The sequence below is a fragment of the Haemorhous mexicanus genome, chromosome 6, assembly GCF_027477595.1.
Source record: "Haemorhous mexicanus isolate bHaeMex1 chromosome 6, bHaeMex1.pri, whole genome shotgun sequence".
Taxonomy (NCBI): domain Eukaryota; kingdom Metazoa; phylum Chordata; class Aves; order Passeriformes; family Fringillidae; genus Haemorhous; species Haemorhous mexicanus.
Window position 1 is genome coordinate 42,879,751 of NC_082346.1, and position 21,801 is coordinate 42,901,551.

Here is a 21,801-nt window from a genome sequence, read left to right on the forward strand (position 1 = left end):
ATTTAGAAATCTCTCACTCGAGAACACAAACTGCAAGAAGCTGGAGAATGCTCTGTGTGCCATTCATTGCCAAATTAAGTGTTTCTTGATTTTAAGTTGGCCTATATATATATACTATGAAGCTGGTTGATCCTCATTCCAACCACTGCCATGAGCCCAAGGAGTGAGTTGAGTGTAAACTTTATTAAGAAATACCTTCCAATTTTCCAAGTCCTACAAAATACACTAATTAAAATTCCCCTCTCTATTATGCAGAATTATGCTGTGCTTGCAGAAAAAAAGTGCTTTGCTTCAGCAACTGCAAGTGGCTGCAACTCCTTGCACCCGACAGTGCAGCACTGACATAGCGCCCAGACTTACAGTGCTATTCCTTAATGTTGAAGATGCTTCTCCAGGCTCCAAGGATGGTCTTCTCCTGCAGTGTTCTCCTGGCTGGTCTCTGCTTCTTTGGTCAGTAGTCTGAGAGCTTTGGTGGCTCAGAACTTGGCTCCACACAGGGTAGTCTAACAATAGGATCATGGATCATACCAATGCTTCTAGTGGTTGCAGTTTAGTTTTAACTTTTTTTTAAATAGGTTCTTTTTTTTTTCCAAATAGCTGCCATGCTCTTGCCATCTTCCTAAGTCTAGTCAAATTAGGTTTAGGCTGGAGGGAGAAAAATTAAGAAGCACAAGTCATAACTAAGTAAATAAGTTTCAGTGTTTCCATACTCTTTGCCCTAATACAGTCATTCTTAAGATAATACCTAATTCAAAGTCCCACCTGACTTTCAACAGAATCCAATTTAATAATAATAAAGCACAGTAATAGCAAAAGGGAGGAGTAATGATTTTGTTTTAAATTTAAATGTAACCTGATTTAAATACAATTTAAATTTAACCTTGTCTAGTGGAAGGCGTTTGTAGTCATGGCAACAAGATAATCTTTGAGGTCCCTTTCAACCCAAACCATGCTATGATTTTATAATAAATATTGCTATTCCTGTGCTTTATCCTCATTTTATAGCATCTTAAACTTTGGGAAAGTAAGCATTAGTTTAATTAGCATCTTTGCCACTAGCAGAATTTCAGAATTCCCATGTTTTCCAAATTTTACACTTCAAAACTGCAAGCACTTTAACTGTATGCTTAACCTTAAGGACACGATTGAAGTCAGTGTGACTATTCAAATAATATATGGTCAGATCCTTGCTAAAGTGTTTACAGGACAGATGGCTTTTGTCCTAAAGTTTCATTTTATTGATAACAATATGTAACGAGTCAAGTAATATAAGGCCAGTGGTGATGGTTTCAAAGTGGGCGATCTTAGCTCTAGCACACATATGTGATGCGCCTCTGATAACCCAGAACACGGATTACCAGAGGTGTGTCCCACACAGTACCTGTTTTTCCTGCTGTAGATGGTCTATGTCTGCAAGAGGCAGCATTGAAGGTCTTCCATGAGCACACTGGAAGGGTAGCTTACAAGATGACAAAGCTTCAATAAGCCTGCAGCTCTCCTCCAAAGTCAAATGCTCATTAAACTTAATAGCTCCTGAAAAAGAGAGACACCTTCTTGCCCTTGCTGCCAAAGAGGACTCCACTTCCTTCTACAGCTGTGGTTTTCAGTGAAAACTTTGCCAGAGGTTAGCTGAGAGGCTGCAAAAGCAATCCAAAGGCTGCAGTGTGGCAGATTTGGGATTTAGCTCAGTTAGAGTCTGCTGTATAAGAAGATCAGCTTTCCATGGCTTAAATTTTAACATAGTCCAAGTCTGACAGACAGTAAGATTATTACACTTTGGCATTTCAGTTAATGTTGCAGGAGGCAAATGGGCTTTTTATTTGTGTGTGTGTGTGTGTGTGTGTGTGTGTGTGTGTGTGTGTGTGTGTGCTACAACAGAAATTGGATACAGTTCACAAATCAAGAAGTGTTAAACCAAGACAACAGTTAATAACAGTTTCATAAGCTTTAGTGGCTTTCCATGGCTGCCATGGATAGGTATCACTTCTGAAACCAAGTGCTAGCCCTTCCACTGAGTCCATTCTCACAAGTGAGCACTTAAAGGTGTCCAGAAAAAATTCAAGCAGAACATTAGGGAGTTATTCCAGAGGTGTTTGCAATCTTTAGCCTTCACAGATGCACAGGACCATCTGCAATATGCTTTCAGCCGTGAGACTTTAATTTTAGACACAAAAACCCAAACCTATTGACTGCCAATTGAAAATTGAGACACTGTTGAGAAAACAGATACTTCTGGTTCGCATTTGCCCTTTCAGTGTGATCTTGTTGATACTGTATATGGCACAGGAATTGATACTGTATATGGCAACAAGAGACTGGAGCTACTGCAGTCAAGACCAAGAAGGCCTGCTCATTGCCAGGTGCTGGAAAGCAACAGTTCCCTGAGAAGATGTAAATTTTTACCACACTCCTTCCAAAAGTACTTGAAATGTTGCAGGCACACTTAAACTACCACTTGGGATACTTAAAGGAAATTAAAAATTTGGAAAGAGTGGCTAAGTGCTCTTTCCTGCATGCTTTCAAGCAGATTCTAGCACCTTCCCCCTTGGCCCATCATAGAGCTGTTATTTGAATGGTTTAGATTGCACACAGATGAATGCATCTCAGAACTGTATGTTTCACATGAAGGTTGGGAAGTATGTTAGGCCCATACATTATTAAATTGGGGGACTATTGCTTATCCCTTAGTGCTGTTCATGAGCATGAGCATTACCTCCTCATCCCTAAGAAATAGTCTTTAACCCTACAATACCTGCAAACACATCCAAACACTGCCCCAGGGAGGATGATGTGTAGAGACAAAGGTGTGGGGAAAAAAAAAAAAGCCAAAAAGAGACAAGTACAGTTTCCCTACCATGACAGGCCTGAGAAGCTAACACCTTCAGAAATGTCAGAGGCAGTGTCCCTCGTGCTCCTCCTCTTGTGGTCTGCAATAGCTAAAAGCAATAAGGGAACATCATGTTACTTTCCATTTAATATGAGAAAAAAGAGCTGTAACACAAAGGAAACTAAAAATGAGGGAAAGCTAGGGGATTATTTAGCCCACTCTCTCATTTGAAGCTCAACAGGCTCCCTTTGATTCACACAGTAAGCACTGGATGTTACAGTCAACTCTAGAAATAGACAGCAACTCACCTCAACTTGTTCTTGAATAAGCTCCTAGAAAGAAAAAAGGTAATGTCATCAGTTGCTATTTTTCCCTTCCATCCCCCTACCCTACTTTGTTCACATCTGTGTATAATTTACTGTGTGACTGCCAGAATAACAAAAAGTGGTACTGTTCATTGTACACTGATCACAGTGTGGAAGATCTAGGTGGAAGTCCTGACCTCCCACTGCAAGTAATCACTTCAGAAATTTCTCCCTCAAACTGCAGAACATCTGAAACAGTGGTTTTTAGAAAGCCCCACTGACCATGTAGAGATTTCATAGAAGCATCTTTAATATTGCTGATACATAAATATTATTTGTTATGACTTATTCATTTTATTGTTCCTTCATTTAATATTTTTCTGTTCCTTCCAAGTATTTACTGTCCATTCAAGCATCCATGTGCACTAAACTGCAAAAATATCTTTGCTATACACAGTTTTTCTTAGCTTCTCCACTAGTCCAAGTCTGAAACAGTCTTCTATCATTTCAGTTATAGTTTAGTGATTTCAGTTTTGGGACTATTTAGCTACTAAAAGGGATAGCATTCACATCTGCCAGGGGACATAATTGTCTCCTTCACAACACAGATCCTGTAACACCCTGGGCCATGAATAGAGAACAAGACCTACTATCATAACTTCACCCGTATCCACAGCTGACCTCCACAATACTTTTAGTGATAGGTTGTCTCTTCCGTCGTAATTCATTGGCTTCTCTTTCTATAAAACACATTGGCACTTTCCTCACAAGAATCAAGGAATTGTTTGTCTCAGGAAATGATAATTCAAGACCCAAGTCCTCCAAATTTTTGTAGCAGCATCTGAGGAAAAAAACCCAACAGAAATAAGACATCAACCACTGTATCTATGACTCCACAGCACATGTAAATATTTCTGTAGTCCACATACATGGTTTCTCATATCACTTCCTGTAGCAGTTTCCCATCTCAAAACCCATGCCTCATGAGATTCCAAGTAATTTTGCCTTTTCAGTTTACATTCAGACATGCTTTTTCAACTGTGCATTTTGCATGCTCCACAACTACAAGATCTAAGGGTTCCTGTATTATGTGAAGAGAGGCTTTATTTCTAAATCTATAAATCTGCCTTTTCTATCTTTTGAAGATGCATGAGATGTCTGGTTCAACATACAAACATTCCAAATATTGAAATTACACAGCATTTAGACTACTTTAAGTCTAATCTAAAAGAACTGTGATTTCAATTAACACATATTAGCCAATTCTTAAAATGGAAAAAATATTTTAAGAAATTTATGATGGTTTAATGAACTTTATATCCTGTTAAGCAAAGAGAATACAGGAAAGAACAACCTCTAGTTAATTATGACATATGTCAGCCTGTGGATGGAAAAATACACACAAAAATGAGACTTCACAGATAGATGAGAGTTTATCTTCAAAATGAAAACACCAGTAACAATATATACTTTATTAATTCAAGGAGTATTCACTGAAAACAAAGGTGGTAAAGGTTAGTTCTAGAAAGGAAATTCTTTGAGCAAAAAATAGAAGCAAATCTAAACTTGCCTAAATCAATAATGAAAATAGTAACTTATTAGCCTCCATAAGAACATGGCTTGTGAAATTCTACTCAAAAAAAAAAAAAAAAAAGACATATATAGCCTTCAGCAGGCTATACAGAAAGACAAAAAGCCCATTGTGAATGAAATTACAAAATCCAAGCAGCTATTGAAGTCAACTGGGCTTTTCTTTTTTTTCTTTAATTATTATTAAAAGAAAAAATAAAGACGGAAGTTCAAGAGAGTCAACAGAACAATGCATTACTACAATGCCTAAAAGATAAATAGCAGAACCAGACTGCAGGTGAACCAGAGGTCCAGCTGAATGATTAAATTGCAAGCAGAGCTGAAGTGAAAGGTCTTTTAGACAAGTTAATTTCTTTTATTACACCAAACTTTACCACAGAATACAGTCACAGTCTGACTAACAATAGAATTTAGATTTTCACATAATACTTTTAATTCATAACTTTTTAATAATGATAGTCTCACAGAGCAATTGCAAAGGGATGAAATGCTAATACAGACTGAAAAATTATTAAGTCACACAATAAAAGTACTAGTAAGCTAGCACTAGTAAGCTTCTTGCTAAAAATCACAACTGGCATCCCTCTGTGCTGAATATTCAACCAGTGTCCTTAGAAGAAACACATGCCTTTTTGATTTACTTCCTTACTCAATTTTGTAGAATGTTTGTGATTTACCTGATGAAAAAAGCAGCTCTCAGAATTTATTAGCTCTTTCAAAAAGCCTTTAATGCCACCACTTAAAAGCAGGTAAAAAAGGAAATGCAAAAGGTTGTCATGGATAGAGAAGCAACATCTATTATCATTTAGAGACTACGGAAGCAAGGTATGCTGGCAACAGATGGTCAGCTTCAACACGAGTCCTGATCTGTATCCTCATGATCGTTTATTAATGATGTGGAAAAGAAGAGGCATGGTCAAGCAAGCCAATTTGTAGAAAGCACAAAATTATTTTGGTCAGCTGAGACTAGAGACAAAGTTAAACTCAATCAGAATTTAAAACAAGTAGAAAAACGAAGAACGAAACCAGTAGGATGAATGAAAAGTGGGCAGAAAAACTAAATTTACTCTAGAAGACAAATAAATACAAATTATCAGAAGTAATTTAATCTATTTCTACTTTTGGCTGGCTTCTACATAAACAACACAAATTGAAAAAATAACCCCCACTACTCTGTTTCTTTGCCTTGTCCATCCACAGACAAGCAGCTCACACAAGCAGCAGTAGCCGAAAAAGGAGACAAAATAGGTGTAGATATAATAAACAGAAAACATAGGCACAGCTGCAAAGCTACTGTATAAATCAATGGGATTCTCCCACTTGGTATATTGTATTCAATTTTAGCCATCCATTCTCTAAAGTAGATCTATTAGAAATGAGAGACATTCATAGATGAGTGCAAAAATAAATCAAAATTGAACAAGAGGCATTACAAATACTGTGACGTTAGTAACATCACTGAGAGGTGGAAACAAGAAAAAATCCAAATATTACTGAAATATGAACAACACTAAGCAAGTGTATCCCTGTAATATGCAACAATCTTAACAAGGACTGAATCAGCAGCTGTTGAGCTTGCCACAGGAATCACAAAAAAGAAAAGAGGACACTAATGAGGTAATACTGACAGAACCTCATCTGAAAATTCAGAACAATGCACTGAAAAAACCTCACAAATGCATGTGGCAGGTGACAGACAGGGATGTGGGGGAAAAGAAAATTTGATGAGTGTCCTATAGGTCTGCAATAGTCCAACAAGAAATCTGTATCTAAACTCTTGAAGTACAAAAGTTAAATATCGTAATTGTAGCTAGGTCACCATTCTGAAACATTTGGGAAACAGTGTTCATTAGTTACTCTTGGCAGTCACCTAGGAAAAAGGAATGTGTTTTTCAAGGATTCACAATACAAACTTTCCATACCCCATCCTCCTCTTCTCAAAAAGTGCCTGTAAAGTCAGTACCTAGGTCGACAGTCTGGGCACTGCACTCCTTTGTGCACTCCCAGGTCCTGAGCCCCAGACAGGAGGAACGGTTGGAAGCTGCTTTGGCAGTCTTCTGGCCCACACATGAAGGTTTACTTTCCCAGGGAAATCAGAGCACATTGCAAAGGCACAGAAATGGCACACCCCAGGGTTTTGTCTTGAGATGTTGTAACAATGTGCCTAAGAAGCCTATCTGTTTCCCTCAGTACAGACAGAGCCAACTGGGCTCTGCTCAGGAGAGAATCAACATTTTTTCTCCTGAGTTTCGAGTAACAATATATAGATATCTTCCTGATCAACAGAGCCATCCCCCAAAATTGAGAGCTATTTGTTACTACTAACCGTAGAAATCTTCTTTGCTCTTCAGTAACTTCAATCTCCAAAGGGGGAGAGATGGAGGATGACAGTATTTTCTTCTTGCCACATGCTGCAGCTTCCTTCTCATAGGAATCTGTGAATGAAACATTTAGAAGTATCCCTCTTAAAATATTTACGGAGGCATTACCCTTAATGACCCTCTGGTTTGGCATGTAATCCCCTGCTTGGATTAAAAAATGACCACAGAATGCCTTCTCTTGAAATTTGTGGAGGACTGGGAATGTCACAAACCAGACATCCAGTCTCTGGGGAAGGGTTGGTTAATGCCACTCTGTTTTTTCCCACCAGTTCCAAAAAAGAGTCACCCTAAATAGCAAAACAACCTACTGATATATTTGGTTTAACTCAGAGAGAACAATTTTTCCACAGAAAAGTCAGATATAAATGGAGTTAAAATACTATTCATTAAGCATTTCTCCCTTCAGTCTTTACCTTTTTTCAGTACCTGACCAAAAGGAGCAGAATTCCTGGAACACTCGGCAGGAACTGCGCAGTGTTTGTTGATGTAAGAGAAGGTCAATGATTTTTAAGTACTTGATGGATGGCTATTGTGCTTTTTAACACTGAAACCAATGGCTAATGAGCTTACACAGAAGACTATTATCCCTTTGCAAACAGTCAGACTGTGGAAATTTTAGGCTTTAAGCACAGTATTCAGTTAAAAAGGAACCAAATGAACTAGACTCTTTACTCGGCATCCCATGTCTTATTCTTCACAGTATAACCACACAAACTTATTGATGTTGTTTTATTTCCTCTTCATTGTTTTTCCTATCAGTCTTCCTGCTCTTTCATTATGTCAGGACTATTTTAGTTCAATAGTTCTGTGGGTAGGGAGTATATCTTTTATTTTTGGAAAGGCTGTAAGAATTTTCAGCTGCCAATATTATGATTGCTACAGATACTGAATGTCTGCACTCTTCTAGGGATCAGGATAAAGGTGTCAAATGGATAGATATCCTATCAGTTCTGTACATCCCAGAGAGCTCATTTGTACTTTTCTGTGCACTGATTATCTTTGTTTCTTAGACACCTGAATCCTCACCTGCTATCAGCTGCTCCAAGCGGATCCGTTCATGAGCTGCGTGTTGGTCCACCAAAATCAAGAGGTTTCCATCTAGAAATGTACCACAAAAGATGAGAAATAGGCAGCTTTGTACCAGACAACTGCAGGGGTCAGAAAGAATAACCACTTCCCAGAGGCCACATTTAGAAAATAAGTATCAGCTTGTTTCACAGAAACAAAGTGAGGAGGAGGCTGTGTTGGCAGAACATAAAGTTACTACAGAACAGAAATTCAGTGGTCCAAAATGGTGGTTATATTGGGTAATTAAATTGAGTCAGAAACTCTTGTCTATTGACATCTTCATCTAACTTCAGAACGAGAGCTGAGATCACCTAAAAAAATTGCTCTGTTTGACACAGTCTTTTAAAATGTTACAAAACCTACTGATTTTGAATGCCTTTTTTGTACAGCTTCAGAAAGCTTCAGCAATGAATATGTCCAGACACTGTGAGCAGAGCCTGAAAGATATTAGCAATTTGAGTACATCTATTTTTATAACATTAATCTGAAGGCAGTAGGAACACTCAACAATGTCCAAAATAAAGATAAAGAAGATCCAAGAAATTTCAAGCAGACTAAGGTTTTCCTCTACTAACAATATCAGCCCAAGGCAAGAAGAGATTACAAATAGGACAGTGCTCCCTCTGCAGTCCACTTGACAGCCACCTCAACTTCATGCTATTAACCAATCTTACCTGCCTTTCTTTCCATTCCATTCCTAGTGTTAATTAAACAAGCAATAAATTTATTGTCCACTTGCTGAAGAACCTGTAAGATACTCATAAAACTCATTATAGAGCAGTACAATTATTTTTAAAATGAAGGCAAGCAAAAGAAACAACAATCAAAATGGATCAAGACCAGCAAATAGCTAGTATGATGCCTAGAGGACTGGAAGCCACATCTTTCCTAACCCAAAAAGCCTAGCAAAACTAGACTGAGAAGCTATATAGTTATTCTTTATCAATATAGTGGGGAACTAAATATGGAAAAAGCAGACATTATTTAAGTTAAAAGATAATACTGGCAGAAGGTCAAATGACCATTAAATGGTCATGAAACAGTTTAGTCTGGATCTAAGAGAAAGTTTCAAAATATATTAAAAAAATTCCGGATAAACTTTTTCAAAGATAATAATAAGGGCATGAATACTAACTGTTCTAAGGTGAATTAAATGGCCATGTAGAAAGCTCCTTGAGTTGGGAATGAAAGTTGTGCATAGTGACTCTGAGTAATTGATCTGTTGATATCACCAAAAGAGTAAACAACTTTTTTTTAACTTGCTAATCATCTGCAGAAGAAAGGAAGAAGTTTTTTTCCCCTTCATTTTTTGATGTAGAATTTGCTTCTGTGACTTGATTCCACTTTGCCCTCAAGCATCAGAAATCAACCAGAGCAACATGCAATACTGAGATGAGGTGCACTATGCTTTCAGCATCTTATTGTTAGATTTCAAATATACAGATATGGTGTTATGGAGGAATTTCTCCCAATGTTACATAGACAACTCACCCTGAATTCTGTTTCACAACATGTGCATTGTTCACCTGGTACGTAAAAATTAATGGATGACTCTATTTCTTTGCAGGGATACAAGACTAATGATTCTTTTTATTCTTTTCCTATTGCATGATGCAACATTTTCTACTTTTAATCTTTTGTAGAGAGATTTTTTGTCACTGGGATGGAAGAGAGGGAGAGAATCCACTCTGGCGTTTCTACCCAAGCAAACCATCACATATGTAAGTTGAAGACTTATATTTACATTAGCTTTAAAGCTAACACTCAAAATATTTGATTAAAAAAACACTGAAATAGTAAAACTTGATGTTATTATGCCACTATTAAAAATCACTTTTAAGTGCAGACATAAATTTAAGGGTGAAATTTAAGTTTTTCGATTAAATCTTGGATTTGATTTTGAAATCACTCTACTAAGGAAATAAATTTCTAAGGCAAAATACAGGACACATTTAAGGGAAATATGAACTAAGAAAATGCCTACAACAATTATAAAAACTGTGCTTTGAACTATCATTTAGTTAATAATGTTTCTAAGCAGCAGTAACAGGCCTGTCTCTTGATTTTGATCTAATCATACTAGCCAAGTAACTTTAGAGTCACTTGCAGGTAGCTGATTAACCATGAGATGATACTAGGATATGGCATGACACACGTCTGCTGGTATCACACATGACCAAGAATTCTGTTAGTGCTTGTGAAAATTAGGAATGTGAACTGTTTTCCCAGATATTTCTTTCCTACCAGGTAGAAACATCAGCAAATCCCATCTGCTGAGTAGGATTTCAGGGATGAAAGCCAGTAATAGAAGATATTGTACCTGCATTGAATGAACCATGTCTTTGGTGAAACGATACGGATACAAGATATTGTGAATTTTCACAGCCAGACTGTCAGCCTGACCGCTGGTCACATCAACTGCAATCTGTAAAAACAGGATTCCACATCAAGGAAAGGCTCAATGGTGAAGCAAAAAACCCCAAACACACAGCGCAAGTACTCCCAATGAACCAGTTTTAACAAAAACTGGAAATAACTGTGCATTTCACAAACCAAGCTTTCTATATAAGAATAACAGCAACTAAAAAAAATCATCTGGCAATACCTGTGTTTCTACTCCCACGTATCTTTCCCATCTGGCTATTACCTGATAATTTCAATGCATCCAGCTGATTCCAAGTACCTCTCAAAAGCTGAAGTTAATGATCAGCCTACGTGAGCTCTCAGGGGATGGCATTACAAAGGATGCATTACCCCAGAATGAGTCAGAGCACACGTCACTGCAAGGACTGAACAGAAGTGCTCCCTTCCAGAAACTCACCAGCAGGTGGTTTGCAGCTCCATGCCTATTGTTTGCAGGTGGAAATGGTTACATACATATGTTTACACACACACAACATGAAGATTAAAGATAATGCTAGCTCATGACAGCAAAGGAAGTTTATCTAAAAGCTCCAACATTGTTTCCCTCTCACATGCTATAATCCTGCCAGGCTTTAAAAACAGCTATGGTAAAATACACTTTTAAGACCTATTCAAACCTGGGTTATTTTATCTCTGTCCACAAAGCAGACAGACACTATATTACGATTTTGCCATTTGATGACTTTTAATTTTGAGATTACTACCTCTGTAGAGAGAAAGACAGTTTACAATGTTTTGGTTTTGGAATTATGTAAAATGAAAGATTAGCCTGATACCCGCCTCTCTTTGAATAAACTCAAAAAATGACATGCATCTAAACAGTCTATAAAAAGCAAAATTTCCATGTCCATAGTGTAATATATTCCTTATATGCAAAAATCATTATATTTGCAATTTTGGACCCAATGTCAGAAAATAACAAAAATCTAAAATTATTCCTATTTCAGCATGAGATGCAAGGTAATACTTACCTCTGGGCAGGGAACAAAAACAGGATTATCCCATTCCAAAAGCAATGACTGGAGGGACTCCCCTTCAGTATCTAGGAACAAACACATATATAATACAGGAACTGCCACCATCTGTCAACAGAATGTTCACTGGGGACCTCAGCCTCACACAAGTATTACTTCTTTTTTTTTCCTTCATAAAAAGGGGAGTGTGTACAATAAATAATGGAACATGGCACTAGGCTTCTGTACTGTCTGCTTTAACTAGGAAGGGCAATGTGCATCTTTCTGACTCCTAAAAATACTGCAGCACAATTCAATAGGCCTGGAAAAGGGCTGGAGGGATGGTAGGGAAAGAAAGACCTGTTTAGCTACCCACTCCCTCTGGACAAAGTTACATACCAAAAAGATTATTTCATCCTTTCCACTGCAAAAAAAAATAGTGTGAGGATTGAAGCTATTTTTCACATTCCAAGGCTGGAATGAGTACAAAGAAGGGAGTAGGTAATTATTCTTTAAACTCATGACATAATTCAACAAAGAACTGGGTATTTCATCCTGTGAATAAGTATTCTTTAACCTGCCTTCAACCCAAAAAATTTTTTTTCCAGTTCTAGATCTGACATGACTCACACAGTCCCATTGTTAACAGACCTTGAGTAATTCTGGTTCCTGTTGGGACATCTGGGAGAATTTTTTGATTTGTTTTTACCACAGAACACTGTGTCCTGGAAAGCTGGCCCTACCTCTCAGATTCTGGCTTGTCTGAGTCTTCTCTTTTTGAGGTCTAGGAAGGAAGGGAAGCACAATCTCACTTCTAAAGGGATGGCATCTGAAGTGAAACCCTAAACATAGAAATAAATTCACTGCTGCATAATAAGCAGCATGCAAAATTAGTAAAAGCTATACATTTATCATATTCTTATAAAGGAGCATGTGCTTAGCCCTGTAAAATTTTGAGTATCATGCAGATTTTGCAACCTAATATTGAGAAATAACAACACATATGTAAAAAGCTGAGAATTATCAGACATACACACCTTGGGAAATGTTACCATGGTTTCTGCAGGACTGTATTTAAAAACTGGCTGCTGCCTTAAACTTATAATAATTATTTCCAAAAGTAGTGCAACCAGAAGTGTTTTCCCCAAAGAGAAAGGGCGCATATAGTAGTCTATCAGAGATCAAAACATTGTTAAATTCCCTCTGTTAAGGAGCGGCAAAACTGTCAGTCTATCACCATTCCTATCAATACTTAATACAGTTATCAGGAATTTGTAAAACTGAAAACTATAAGTCAGTGAGCCCACATGACATAACAGAAATAATCCAACAATATGTTCTCACCCACCCAGAAATGATTTAATTTTACAAACTTGTATTGTTATCAAGAGTATTAAGAAAAGCGGCTCAGATTTCCAGCACATTGGTAAACATTTCACCCTTCCTTTGGTACAATTCAGTCCTCTATTCTTTGTGAAATAATAATGAATTAATAAAGTTCCTTTCTACCAAGAAATCAAGGGTGTGCATTCAGGAAAAGAGGCAGAATGATAACACCAAAGAAAACCAGCTATGTGCTGATAAGCTCAGTGTGAAAAGGCTCTATAAAATCTTAGACTCCATAGACTCCTGACTGTTGGCTCCATTCCAGCGAGGACTAGTGACCCTGGGGACTAAGAATCCAAACCCTTTCAAGAACCCAAACTGGCAGCCCAGCACTGGAGAGTAACTCAGCATCCCATTGTCACAAAATCCAGAGGAAAGGACAAAATGGCCTGATGTAGTTCCTGCTAAAATGTGGCAAACTGAAGAATGCTGCCTACTTCAGACTGTGGCAGAATTTTTATAACTATTGTCTCGAAAAGACAATATCTCTCAAGTACACAGAAGAATCTACATCTGTAACAACACAAGCCCAATATTTTATACATGTAATAGACAAAGAGCCATCTCCCTGTTTTTTTCTTAAAGGAAAAATCCTTGTTCAAGATATATATTGTTCAGAAAGTCAGGATTTACCTGCTCCAAGGCTGGTGATACTTTGGACTTGGCAGAGATATTATTAATATGATTCTTCTGACAAGTAACATCAAAAAAAGTGGGAGGATAGTAAGGAATATACTTCATACAGGCAAACCCCATACAATTACCATACTTGAGCATTCATTTTCACTTGCCTCAGTTTGATCATGAAGATATACCCGTGTAATCACACAGCATAATGTAAGGAACAAAAATTGCAAATATAGCTGGCATAACAACAAAGACCAGGTTGAGCTAAGATAGTTTCCTACTACAAATGCATTGTTCAAAAACACATCCAATAGTGAAACGAAGTTTGATGAATTTTCCTGTAGCAATCAGTTTAATCAGTATGAAGATGCCTGGGTCTGGCCTACAAAATCCAACATCTCTGTTGAGCACGTAGCTTGTGGCTGGAAAAGATGACAGACAGCCACTGCTGTCCCGAAAAAGAGGGTATGGATTTTTCTTACCTACTTCCACCTATTGCTAAGCAGTGTAACTTCCCTAGAATTGTGCATGAGATGCTATTCTTAGAGGCTATGAAATTCTAAGTCAACACCATGGGGTTACTGACACTACTCTAAAAACCAAAATGAAAGCATACAAGTGAGGAAATTATTCTGCTCCTCGGTCTTAACAGCAGTCCAAAACAGTGCTCAACATTAAGTGACGCAAATGTTGTGTTAGGACACAGTTATGTTTATTCCTATGGCTGAAAGGAGCAAACATCCTTTGCTTCAACAACATATGAAAGAACGTGGTTGTTGAAATTTGAAAACCTAGGACCTATAGGATCTAGCCACAGATCAAACACCTCATGAGGATTTGGGAGGTCCAGCTCTTAACCTAAGTAAAGAATAAAATCAGACATGTTGCCAAAGAACTGGCAGAGTTTAGAAAGACTGGCACCACTGATACAACAGAGAGTAACACCAATGCTAAGGCTAAGAACTGTGCCATGGGAGGTAAAAAGATGCAATACAATATATGTCTTCAAAGCCTACAGACTGTACATCATCTGAAAGCATAAGAGTACATGAGGTATTATCTCTATAAACATGAATGCACTATCCAGCATTTTGGATAGAAGGTCAAGTTCTGCATCTCAGGGCTTTGACAGGTTACTAAAGAGTACTGTGGGCAACAAAATTGGTATACCAGAGAAACTAAAATGTTAGTCAAGGAGTGTATATTTGCACTTGCAAGTAGTCTGGCTTAATAAAAACTTGCATCAAATTTTCTTCAATGGAACACAATAGATATTAAAAGCTTTTGGCATCAATTATTATACATAAATGGGAATAGCTCAACAACTGAAACACCTCCTGCACCAGTGTTTCTGTGACTGGTGACAAACAATGAAGTAACAGATAAAAATGGAACAAACCAAAGGCCGTGACAATTGATTAGACAAATTTTTTTACATGATAACTAGAAAGAAGCCCAAACTAGTTTTTCAAAATAATTTATGTAGTAGAAAAAGTCTACACCAAGAATGGCTGCATCTTCACTCATAAAATCTGCCTACAGAGAGAATGAAAAACAACAAGAACACAGATATATCCCTTGAAGAGAAAATTATCAAAGACAGTACTCGACAGACAAACTAGATCAGAAATATTCAGAAAGTCAAAATCCAACAGACAGATTTGCAAAGACTCATGAACACTGTGCCCCTGAAAAAATAATATAATGCAGGTTCTTTCACTAGTGGAAAAGGTCCACCATCAAAACAGTAACAATGCTGTACAACATCTGCTGCAAAGTGTGAAAGAACAGCCTGCCTTCTAAAATCCATGGACAGGAGACTACACATTCTCAATGAAGTTAGTTTTTTTATTCATCTTTCAAGGGTTGCTTTAAATTTTGTATGCAGTTTGAAAAAAGATCATTTTAATATAAGGTGCTCTTTAACAAAACATTCTTAGAAACATAACTGTTTAGGACAAAATGGTAAAAAACGGGACTTTTCTGGTACACTTACTTTGAAGTATGTTTCTCATTTTATATGTGACAACAGTTATATGTAACTGTTATCACAGAGAATGTCATGTTGTCCAGTGAAAACTAGGCAGCTATCGGTTAATTGTCATGATATTGACATTTCTTTATATCATTTTATTTTAAAAAATCTTTTAGTATCTTTACTGTTAATGATTTACTGTCTCCATAGTTCCCAACACTTTATTGTTTTCCATGCAGCTATTAGCTATAAGGTAGTGACTAATTCAGTAAAAGCTCTTAGATGCTGCCAACAAGATTATTTCATGCACCTAGAAGAACAGTTTTCCTCATCCCATTTTTACAACCACCACCCCTCTTACCATTCTCTGAAACAACATTCACAGCCATTGTTGTTATATCTTGAATGCAGGCAGTTTGAAATCCTTCACTAGGAGGAGTGCCGTAGGTGCTGAGTCCAGTTGCTTTATTGATGTACACTGTCTTACCCGATAAAGCATCAAAATCTTGCAGCCAGACAGAACATGAATCATTCCTGGGATTGGCTGTGCTTGTGTTGTCAGCAGATAATTCCAAGTTCCTTTGTAAGGTCACATGGGGAACCTCAGTATCTTTCATATTTTGTTCTGAGGATTCACCTAATGTACTTTTCTCTTTACAGATGATGTTAGTACAATCATTTGTAGCAGGTAATGCTAAAACTGAAGAGACTGTGTATTCTCCTTCTATACTGCTGAGTGGTGATGAGCTGACAGGACTCTTCACAGACTCTGCTATCACACCATCTGACTGTGAGCACACAGCCTCCTTAGAAATGCTGGACTTACACTCCCTCATTTTTTCCACTGAGGATTTATATGTTTGACAAACATTATACAAAAAATCATTATTTGAGGATTCACAATCAAAAGAATGGTCATCTTTTCTATTTGAGTCTGTTTGGAACTGTTCATCAAGTTGTTCTACTTCTTTGTGACCAGTTTTCATTCTGGACAGCTTGGATGATAATGATCCTGGAGATCTTTTACAACTTGTAGCCTTGTTACTAACCAGAGAGTAATCAGACAATGTCAAAGGACTCTGACAAAGGGCTCGTTTGTCCTGTGACATTTCTCTACTGCAAAATAAAGTATTTTCCAAGGAACCAAAACCTTGGCTAATATTATTAGAATTGGTATCTTCTGCAGGTGGAGTTTCACAACTGCCAAAGTTATTATGATTGCCATTCCCATTCTTTGAAAAGTCACAGTTAGTTTCTGAATTAAGAACTGGGTGACCACATTCGTTTCGCTCTGATGTGGGTGTTGGTAACGTAGGCTTAACTCTCCCATAATACCTCCTGAACTTCTCTAATGATCCCAGCTCTGTGGACAAGCTCAGTTTCTTAGAGGGCTGCGATCTTGGCACAGCTATCTGTCTTCTAGTGTTTTTGAGAACAATTTTCTTGCGAGGAATACCTGAAGAAGTTGCCAGTGGCAATTCCGTATTGTTCAATGTTTCATAAGGTCGTTTATTGGTAGGCATAGCTATCTCCTCCCTCACCCGATGTGACAAAGCTTTGTTCTCATGACCACCAGTCTTGCAAACTTCTCTGGTAAGAGAAGCTGTATATTCTTTATTAGTATTGCTGGAAATACCCCTAGCATTTGAAGACTGAATCACAACATTCACTTTGTGGTCAAAAATATCCTTGGCACTGACGGGGCCAGGCCTACACTGTGTGTTTGATGCAAGATTTGTTTCTGTCTGTTCACAGTCATGTGGGGACTCATTTTGCATAACACTTTTTATGAGGTCTGTAAGGCACAACTTTAATGGTATTGAACTAACAGCCCCTCTTCTGGCATCATCTATCTCTTCAGCTGTTCCCCTGTTTCTTCTTGCATTACACAGTCTTATTAATGAACTTCCAGAGACAGTTTCAGGTCCCAATGCTGTTTCAGCGGGGTCTTCTCTCTCAAGCAGTGATTGAATAACATCCTTATTTAAGACAAGAACCTTATTGCTTTCCTGCATTACTTGACCTTGCTGGCTGCCCACATCTTTTATATTATTCTCTGCACAATCCCCTAGGTCACCACAACCATCTATTTCTCTTATTTCTGATCTGGCTCCTCCACTGAAAGAGGAACAAAGACATTCTGAAGGTTTCAGCCGAGTATCAGCTACTTTTTGGGAACTGTTAGTGTATTTTGGCTTCTGTTCTGAGGTATTTGATTTAATTAAATCAGAAACTGTGTCATCTTTGCTTGGCAATGGAATCTCTGCTTTATTGTTTCTACATTGATCAGATGATTCAGCAGTGTTCTGAACTGGGGCACTTTTAGTTTCCTGAACATTTTTACTTGACTCTATAAGACTTGAACTTTTTTTCCCAGTAATGGATTTCCTCTTGACATCTTCTGATTGCAAGCTACATATTTCATAAGAATTCACAATTTCATTGCATGCTTTCTTAAAATTTTCCTGGATGCTCTTCTCATCAAGAATTGAAGGCTTCAGAACTGGAGCATTATGTAAACAAAAGTCATTGTGTTCATTAAATTCTCTGATGTCCTCACTACATGGTTCAATAAATAAATGCTCTCGTTTCAAAAATATTTTCACTCCTTCCTCTATGCAGGTTAGAAGAACATCCCAGTTCTGGAACTCAATTAGAGTCTTTGCAGGCTCCAGGCACACATCATAGTCACTGTATGCACAGGTTACATTGAGAATAAAGATCCCATACAACTCTGGCCCACAGCGATGGCGACCGGGACTTGAATTAGCCTGTCGGCTTGCAGGGACACTCTTTGCCTTGCAAATTACACTTTCTTTTCTTAATAAAAAATCAATAAGTTTATGTAGTCTTGTCTTTAAAACAAGCCTCCTATTCACATACAAGAACTGCATATTCTTATTGTAATGTCCCTCAGTACTGATAAAACCACTTATCTCAAATCCCCCAGACTTGTGATTTATTTCTCGCAACTTCTGGGATCGGCCCAGTCCATAAATTTGACAAAACCGAGAGTATACATCTCTTGTCTTTGGGAGCTGAAGCACCATAGAACAAGAAACATCATTTCTTAAAGAAAGAGAAACAGAAGGATGCATTAGCGAAACAGCCTCTACCTTCTGTCTCACTCTCTCAATTTCCAGCACAGGATCCATGCACTTCCTCCTCACTGGTAACTGATGGAACAGATTGCACACAGTGACTGTAGTTCCACCACTTGGTCTGTTCAATTCAGCTTCACATACTTCCAGTGCTTGCCCATTGTGAAACAGTTTCATATATGTTTTTGCTGTCCTGCTGGTCTTGGATGAGATTTCCAGTACATTGGCCATGTTGGCTATACTTGCCAAAGCCTCTCCTCTGAAGCCATAGAAAGTCAGGTTCTCCAAGTCTCTCACTGAGCTGCACTTGCTGGTGAAGTAGCGCTTTCCAACAGACCTTAAGTCCTCCTTCCCCATCCCGGAGCCATTGTCCACCACCTGGATCTTAAAAGCTTCCAAATCCACCCTGATAGCTATACATGTTGCTTTGGCATCGATGCTGTTGAGGACAAGCTCCTCAACACAGTGTCCGAGTGAGCTGACAGTGACTCCAGAACGCAGCCTGGCTCGCACATCTTCCACCAAACGTTTGATCATGTCAAAATCTGATAGATGAGAACCACGAGAAACTGCAGGGAGCTCACTGCTCCATGTTCCTTAAAACATGGAGAGACAAGGGAAAAAAATTAAATAAATACAAACTAAAGACCTGAAAAGACTTTATTTTATTCATCCTCATAAATACACTTTTCTTAGTTTTCTTGGCATTCAGAGGCTTTTTCTGCAATTACTTTCATGCTCAAGCTCTGACTACACATTGTCAGTGCCTTCAGGGTAGACGGCCAGAGCCTGAGGCTAAGCTCTTTACTAACAACATGCTGTGTTCTCAAACTTAACATATCCAAATCACACTCCCACCGTGTGATGCAAAACTCAAAGGACCTGCAAGCAAAAGGCTTCTACTGCAAATTTCATCAGAATTATAGAGTAAATATCACCAAGAACTGGGCAGAAAGCTGTTTTGCTCCTGTTTTTACATCCCCACAAAAATTGACAGTCCTGGCCAAATAGCATCTGCTGCTACTTATGCAGGAAAGGAGTAAAGCAGGCTTGCCAATGGGTGTCAGGCACAAAGAGCAAGCTGTTTATGCGAAAGAGAACCCACTGTTTTCAAGTCCTTGGCGCCTACTGGTTTCCTAGTGGCATTTCCTAGGGGCCTGCTAGCTGTGCCTGGGGATCCGGTGCCGCCGCTGTGACAGGTCTCCCGAGGTTCCCTGGCCCCGGGGGCTGAGGAGAGCAGCGCGGACCCGCGGCTCAGCTCCCCACCACACGCTGTTCGTGCCCTCCCCTCACAGCCGGAGCGCCCCCTGCTTCCTCTTCCCGGCCGCCCCGGGCCCCGCTCCCGCGTTCCGCCCGGGCTCCCTCAGCACCCACCGGACCGGGGCGGCCCCGCAACGGCCGCGGCGCGAGACCGCCGGGGCCGGGCCACCATGCACCTCGCGCGGGGCGACGGCGCGTGCGCAGCCGCGAGCGGGCGGGGCTCGGCTAGGAGCACGCCGGGAGTTGTAGTTCCCGCCCGACTGGGCCCAAGCAGACCGGGGAAGGCGCGATCTCGGCCCGGCTGCGGAAAGCACGGCTTTCCCCTGGCCATTCCCGCACAGCGGCACCGAGCGGGGAGAGAGGGGCAGATTTGGCAACCAGATCCCACTCCGAGGGCCGTCATCCACTCAGCCCCTCCATCCGACATCCATTCCACACAGAAGGTGAAATCCAAGCAATTTTATTCTACAGAAAATATGAAGTTCTGGGATAAAATAAATTGTGTCTGAGACATTTAGTACACCGAAATAATGCTTTTAGCGATGTTTTCTAGCGGCACTGACCCTGTGATTTTCTTCACATAAGCACCACACTCGACAAATTTCATATTAATCTCATGTACAACTCCCGAAACCACGCACACTTGTAAACAGAGGTTCTGGCCCTGAAGAGTCCCTTTAACAGAGACAACATAGCTCTTCCTCTACCCACTGGAATTCTGTGAAAAGCTGAGCATCAAACTAACAAAACATTAAATTAGAAATTTAATAAAATAAAGTTCTCTAGAGCTGAACATTGGCTGAATGAGTGAGGAAGAGGGGCAATGTTCTGTGAGCACAGCTCACGCTCCAGACTTTGCTTCTTCCTGGACAAAGTCACTTCAAAATCTGGAATTCCTTGTGCTCCAGCACCTGGATCTTCTTCTCATTGCTGAACTCTGCTCGGCTGATACGGGACTGGGGACTTCCTATCTTCCTGAGCCATTCCTGCAGCTCCTGCACCCTGGCAGTGGGACCCTGGATTTGCCCTTGAACAGTGCCATGGCTGGTATTCCTGACCCAGCCAACAAGCCCCAGCCTCTTAGCCTCTCCCTGAGAAGACAATGCAGAACAAAATGAGGTTAATCCAAACTGTAAGAGAGCAATAGAACAACATTCACATACAGGAGCCAATTTTGTTGGCAAGACACAGACCTCCAAGGAAGTTCCTGTGGTTCAGGTAACAGGAAAGCGGCAGAGGATTCACTCGACTACTCAATATATTCTTTCACGCGAAAAACTGGGGCTGAAACTCTCTTCAGTCATGCTTACATAACCCGGCCGGGCTGCCAGCAGCACCGCGATGCCAGTCCCCTTCAGCAGCAGCCGGAGCTCAGCCCGTGGCCGCGGCCACGACCCTGCCCACCCCGCGGGCTCGGCCCCTCCAAGGCGCCCGCAGTGGGCTGACAGCGGGCGCGGCGCACACCGGCAGGCAGGGCAGCCCGCCCCCGGGGACCGCGGCACGCACCTGGGTGTACTTGCGGAAGAACACGCCTTGCACCTTGCCGTACACCTCGTAGTCCACGGACACCAAGCCCTCGCCGTCCGCCATGGCGGCACCGCCAACTCCTCCCTCTTCTCCGGCCGCCGCAGCCGCCGCGCGCCCCGCTGCGCCTGAGCCCCGAGGCGGCCGCCGGGGGCGTGGCTTCCCTCCTGCGGCCAATGAAGAGCCCTAGCGGGGTCGGACCGGTCCCTCATTCGCCGCCTCATGAATAATGCACATCCGGCGGCCTCACGAATAATGCATATCGGACGGCCTCATGAATAATGCATCAGGACCTCCTCATGAATAATGCATCAGAGGCCGCGCTCGAGCCGTGGTGGAACGGCCGCGCGGCCGGGAGCATTCCAGGGGCGCGCGCCGGC

At 40.1% G+C, this 21,801-nt stretch overlaps 2 protein-coding genes across 6 annotated transcripts; both read right to left on the minus strand.

Moving 5' to 3' along the window:
• Window positions 1-164: 164 nt before the first annotated feature.
• Window positions 165-20,107, minus strand: MLH3 (mutL homolog 3). Of its 5 annotated transcripts, none has more exons than XM_059849998.1 (13): window positions 20,012-20,106; window positions 15,898-19,233; window positions 12,292-12,390; window positions 11,567-11,637; window positions 10,492-10,596; window positions 8,846-8,918; window positions 8,130-8,201; window positions 7,049-7,157; window positions 3,814-3,973; window positions 3,136-3,159; window positions 2,855-2,936; window positions 1,382-1,533; window positions 165-645 (listed from the first exon to the last, which is right to left on the minus strand). In XM_059849998.1, the coding sequence occupies exons 1-13, from the start codon at window positions 20,067-20,069 to the stop codon at window positions 568-570; spliced, it is 4,419 nt and encodes a 1,472-aa protein (XP_059705981.1). In that variant the 5' UTR covers window positions 20,070-20,106; the 3' UTR covers window positions 165-567. The 5 variants fall into 5 exon arrangements, 4 of the variants coding, with proteins under 4 accessions (XP_059705981.1, XP_059705983.1, XP_059705982.1 ...); XM_059850000.1 differs by lacking the exon at window positions 20,012-20,106 and adding an exon at window positions 19,743-19,963; XM_059849999.1 differs by lacking the exon at window positions 12,292-12,390.
• Window positions 20,108-20,341: 234 nt separating this feature from the next.
• On the minus strand, window positions 20,342-21,660 carry ACYP1 (acylphosphatase 1). Its single transcript, XM_059850006.1, is given in 3 exon segments — window positions 20,342-20,988; window positions 21,404-21,522; window positions 21,525-21,660. Coding segments are annotated over 3 exon segments (456 nt in total). The 5' UTR covers window positions 21,646-21,660; the 3' UTR covers window positions 20,342-20,772.
• Between the last annotated feature and the right edge of the window lie 141 nt (window positions 21,661-21,801).

Bases quoted from the DNA above. Each gene is read 5' to 3' on its own strand.
- MLH3 (XM_059849998.1), bottom strand. From the start codon at position 20,069: ATGGTGGCCCGGCCCCGGCGGTCTCGCGCCGCGGCCGTTGCGGGGCCG. The intron at 12,391-15,897 runs GTAAGAGGGGTG...TTCTATGTTTAG, and splicing joins GAATGTTGTTTCAGAGAATG to GGTTTCACTTCAGATGCCAT. The intron at 8,202-8,845 runs GTAAGATTGGTT...GTACATTTCTAG, and splicing joins TGGAATGGAAAGAAAGGCAG to ATGGAAACCTCTTGATTTTG.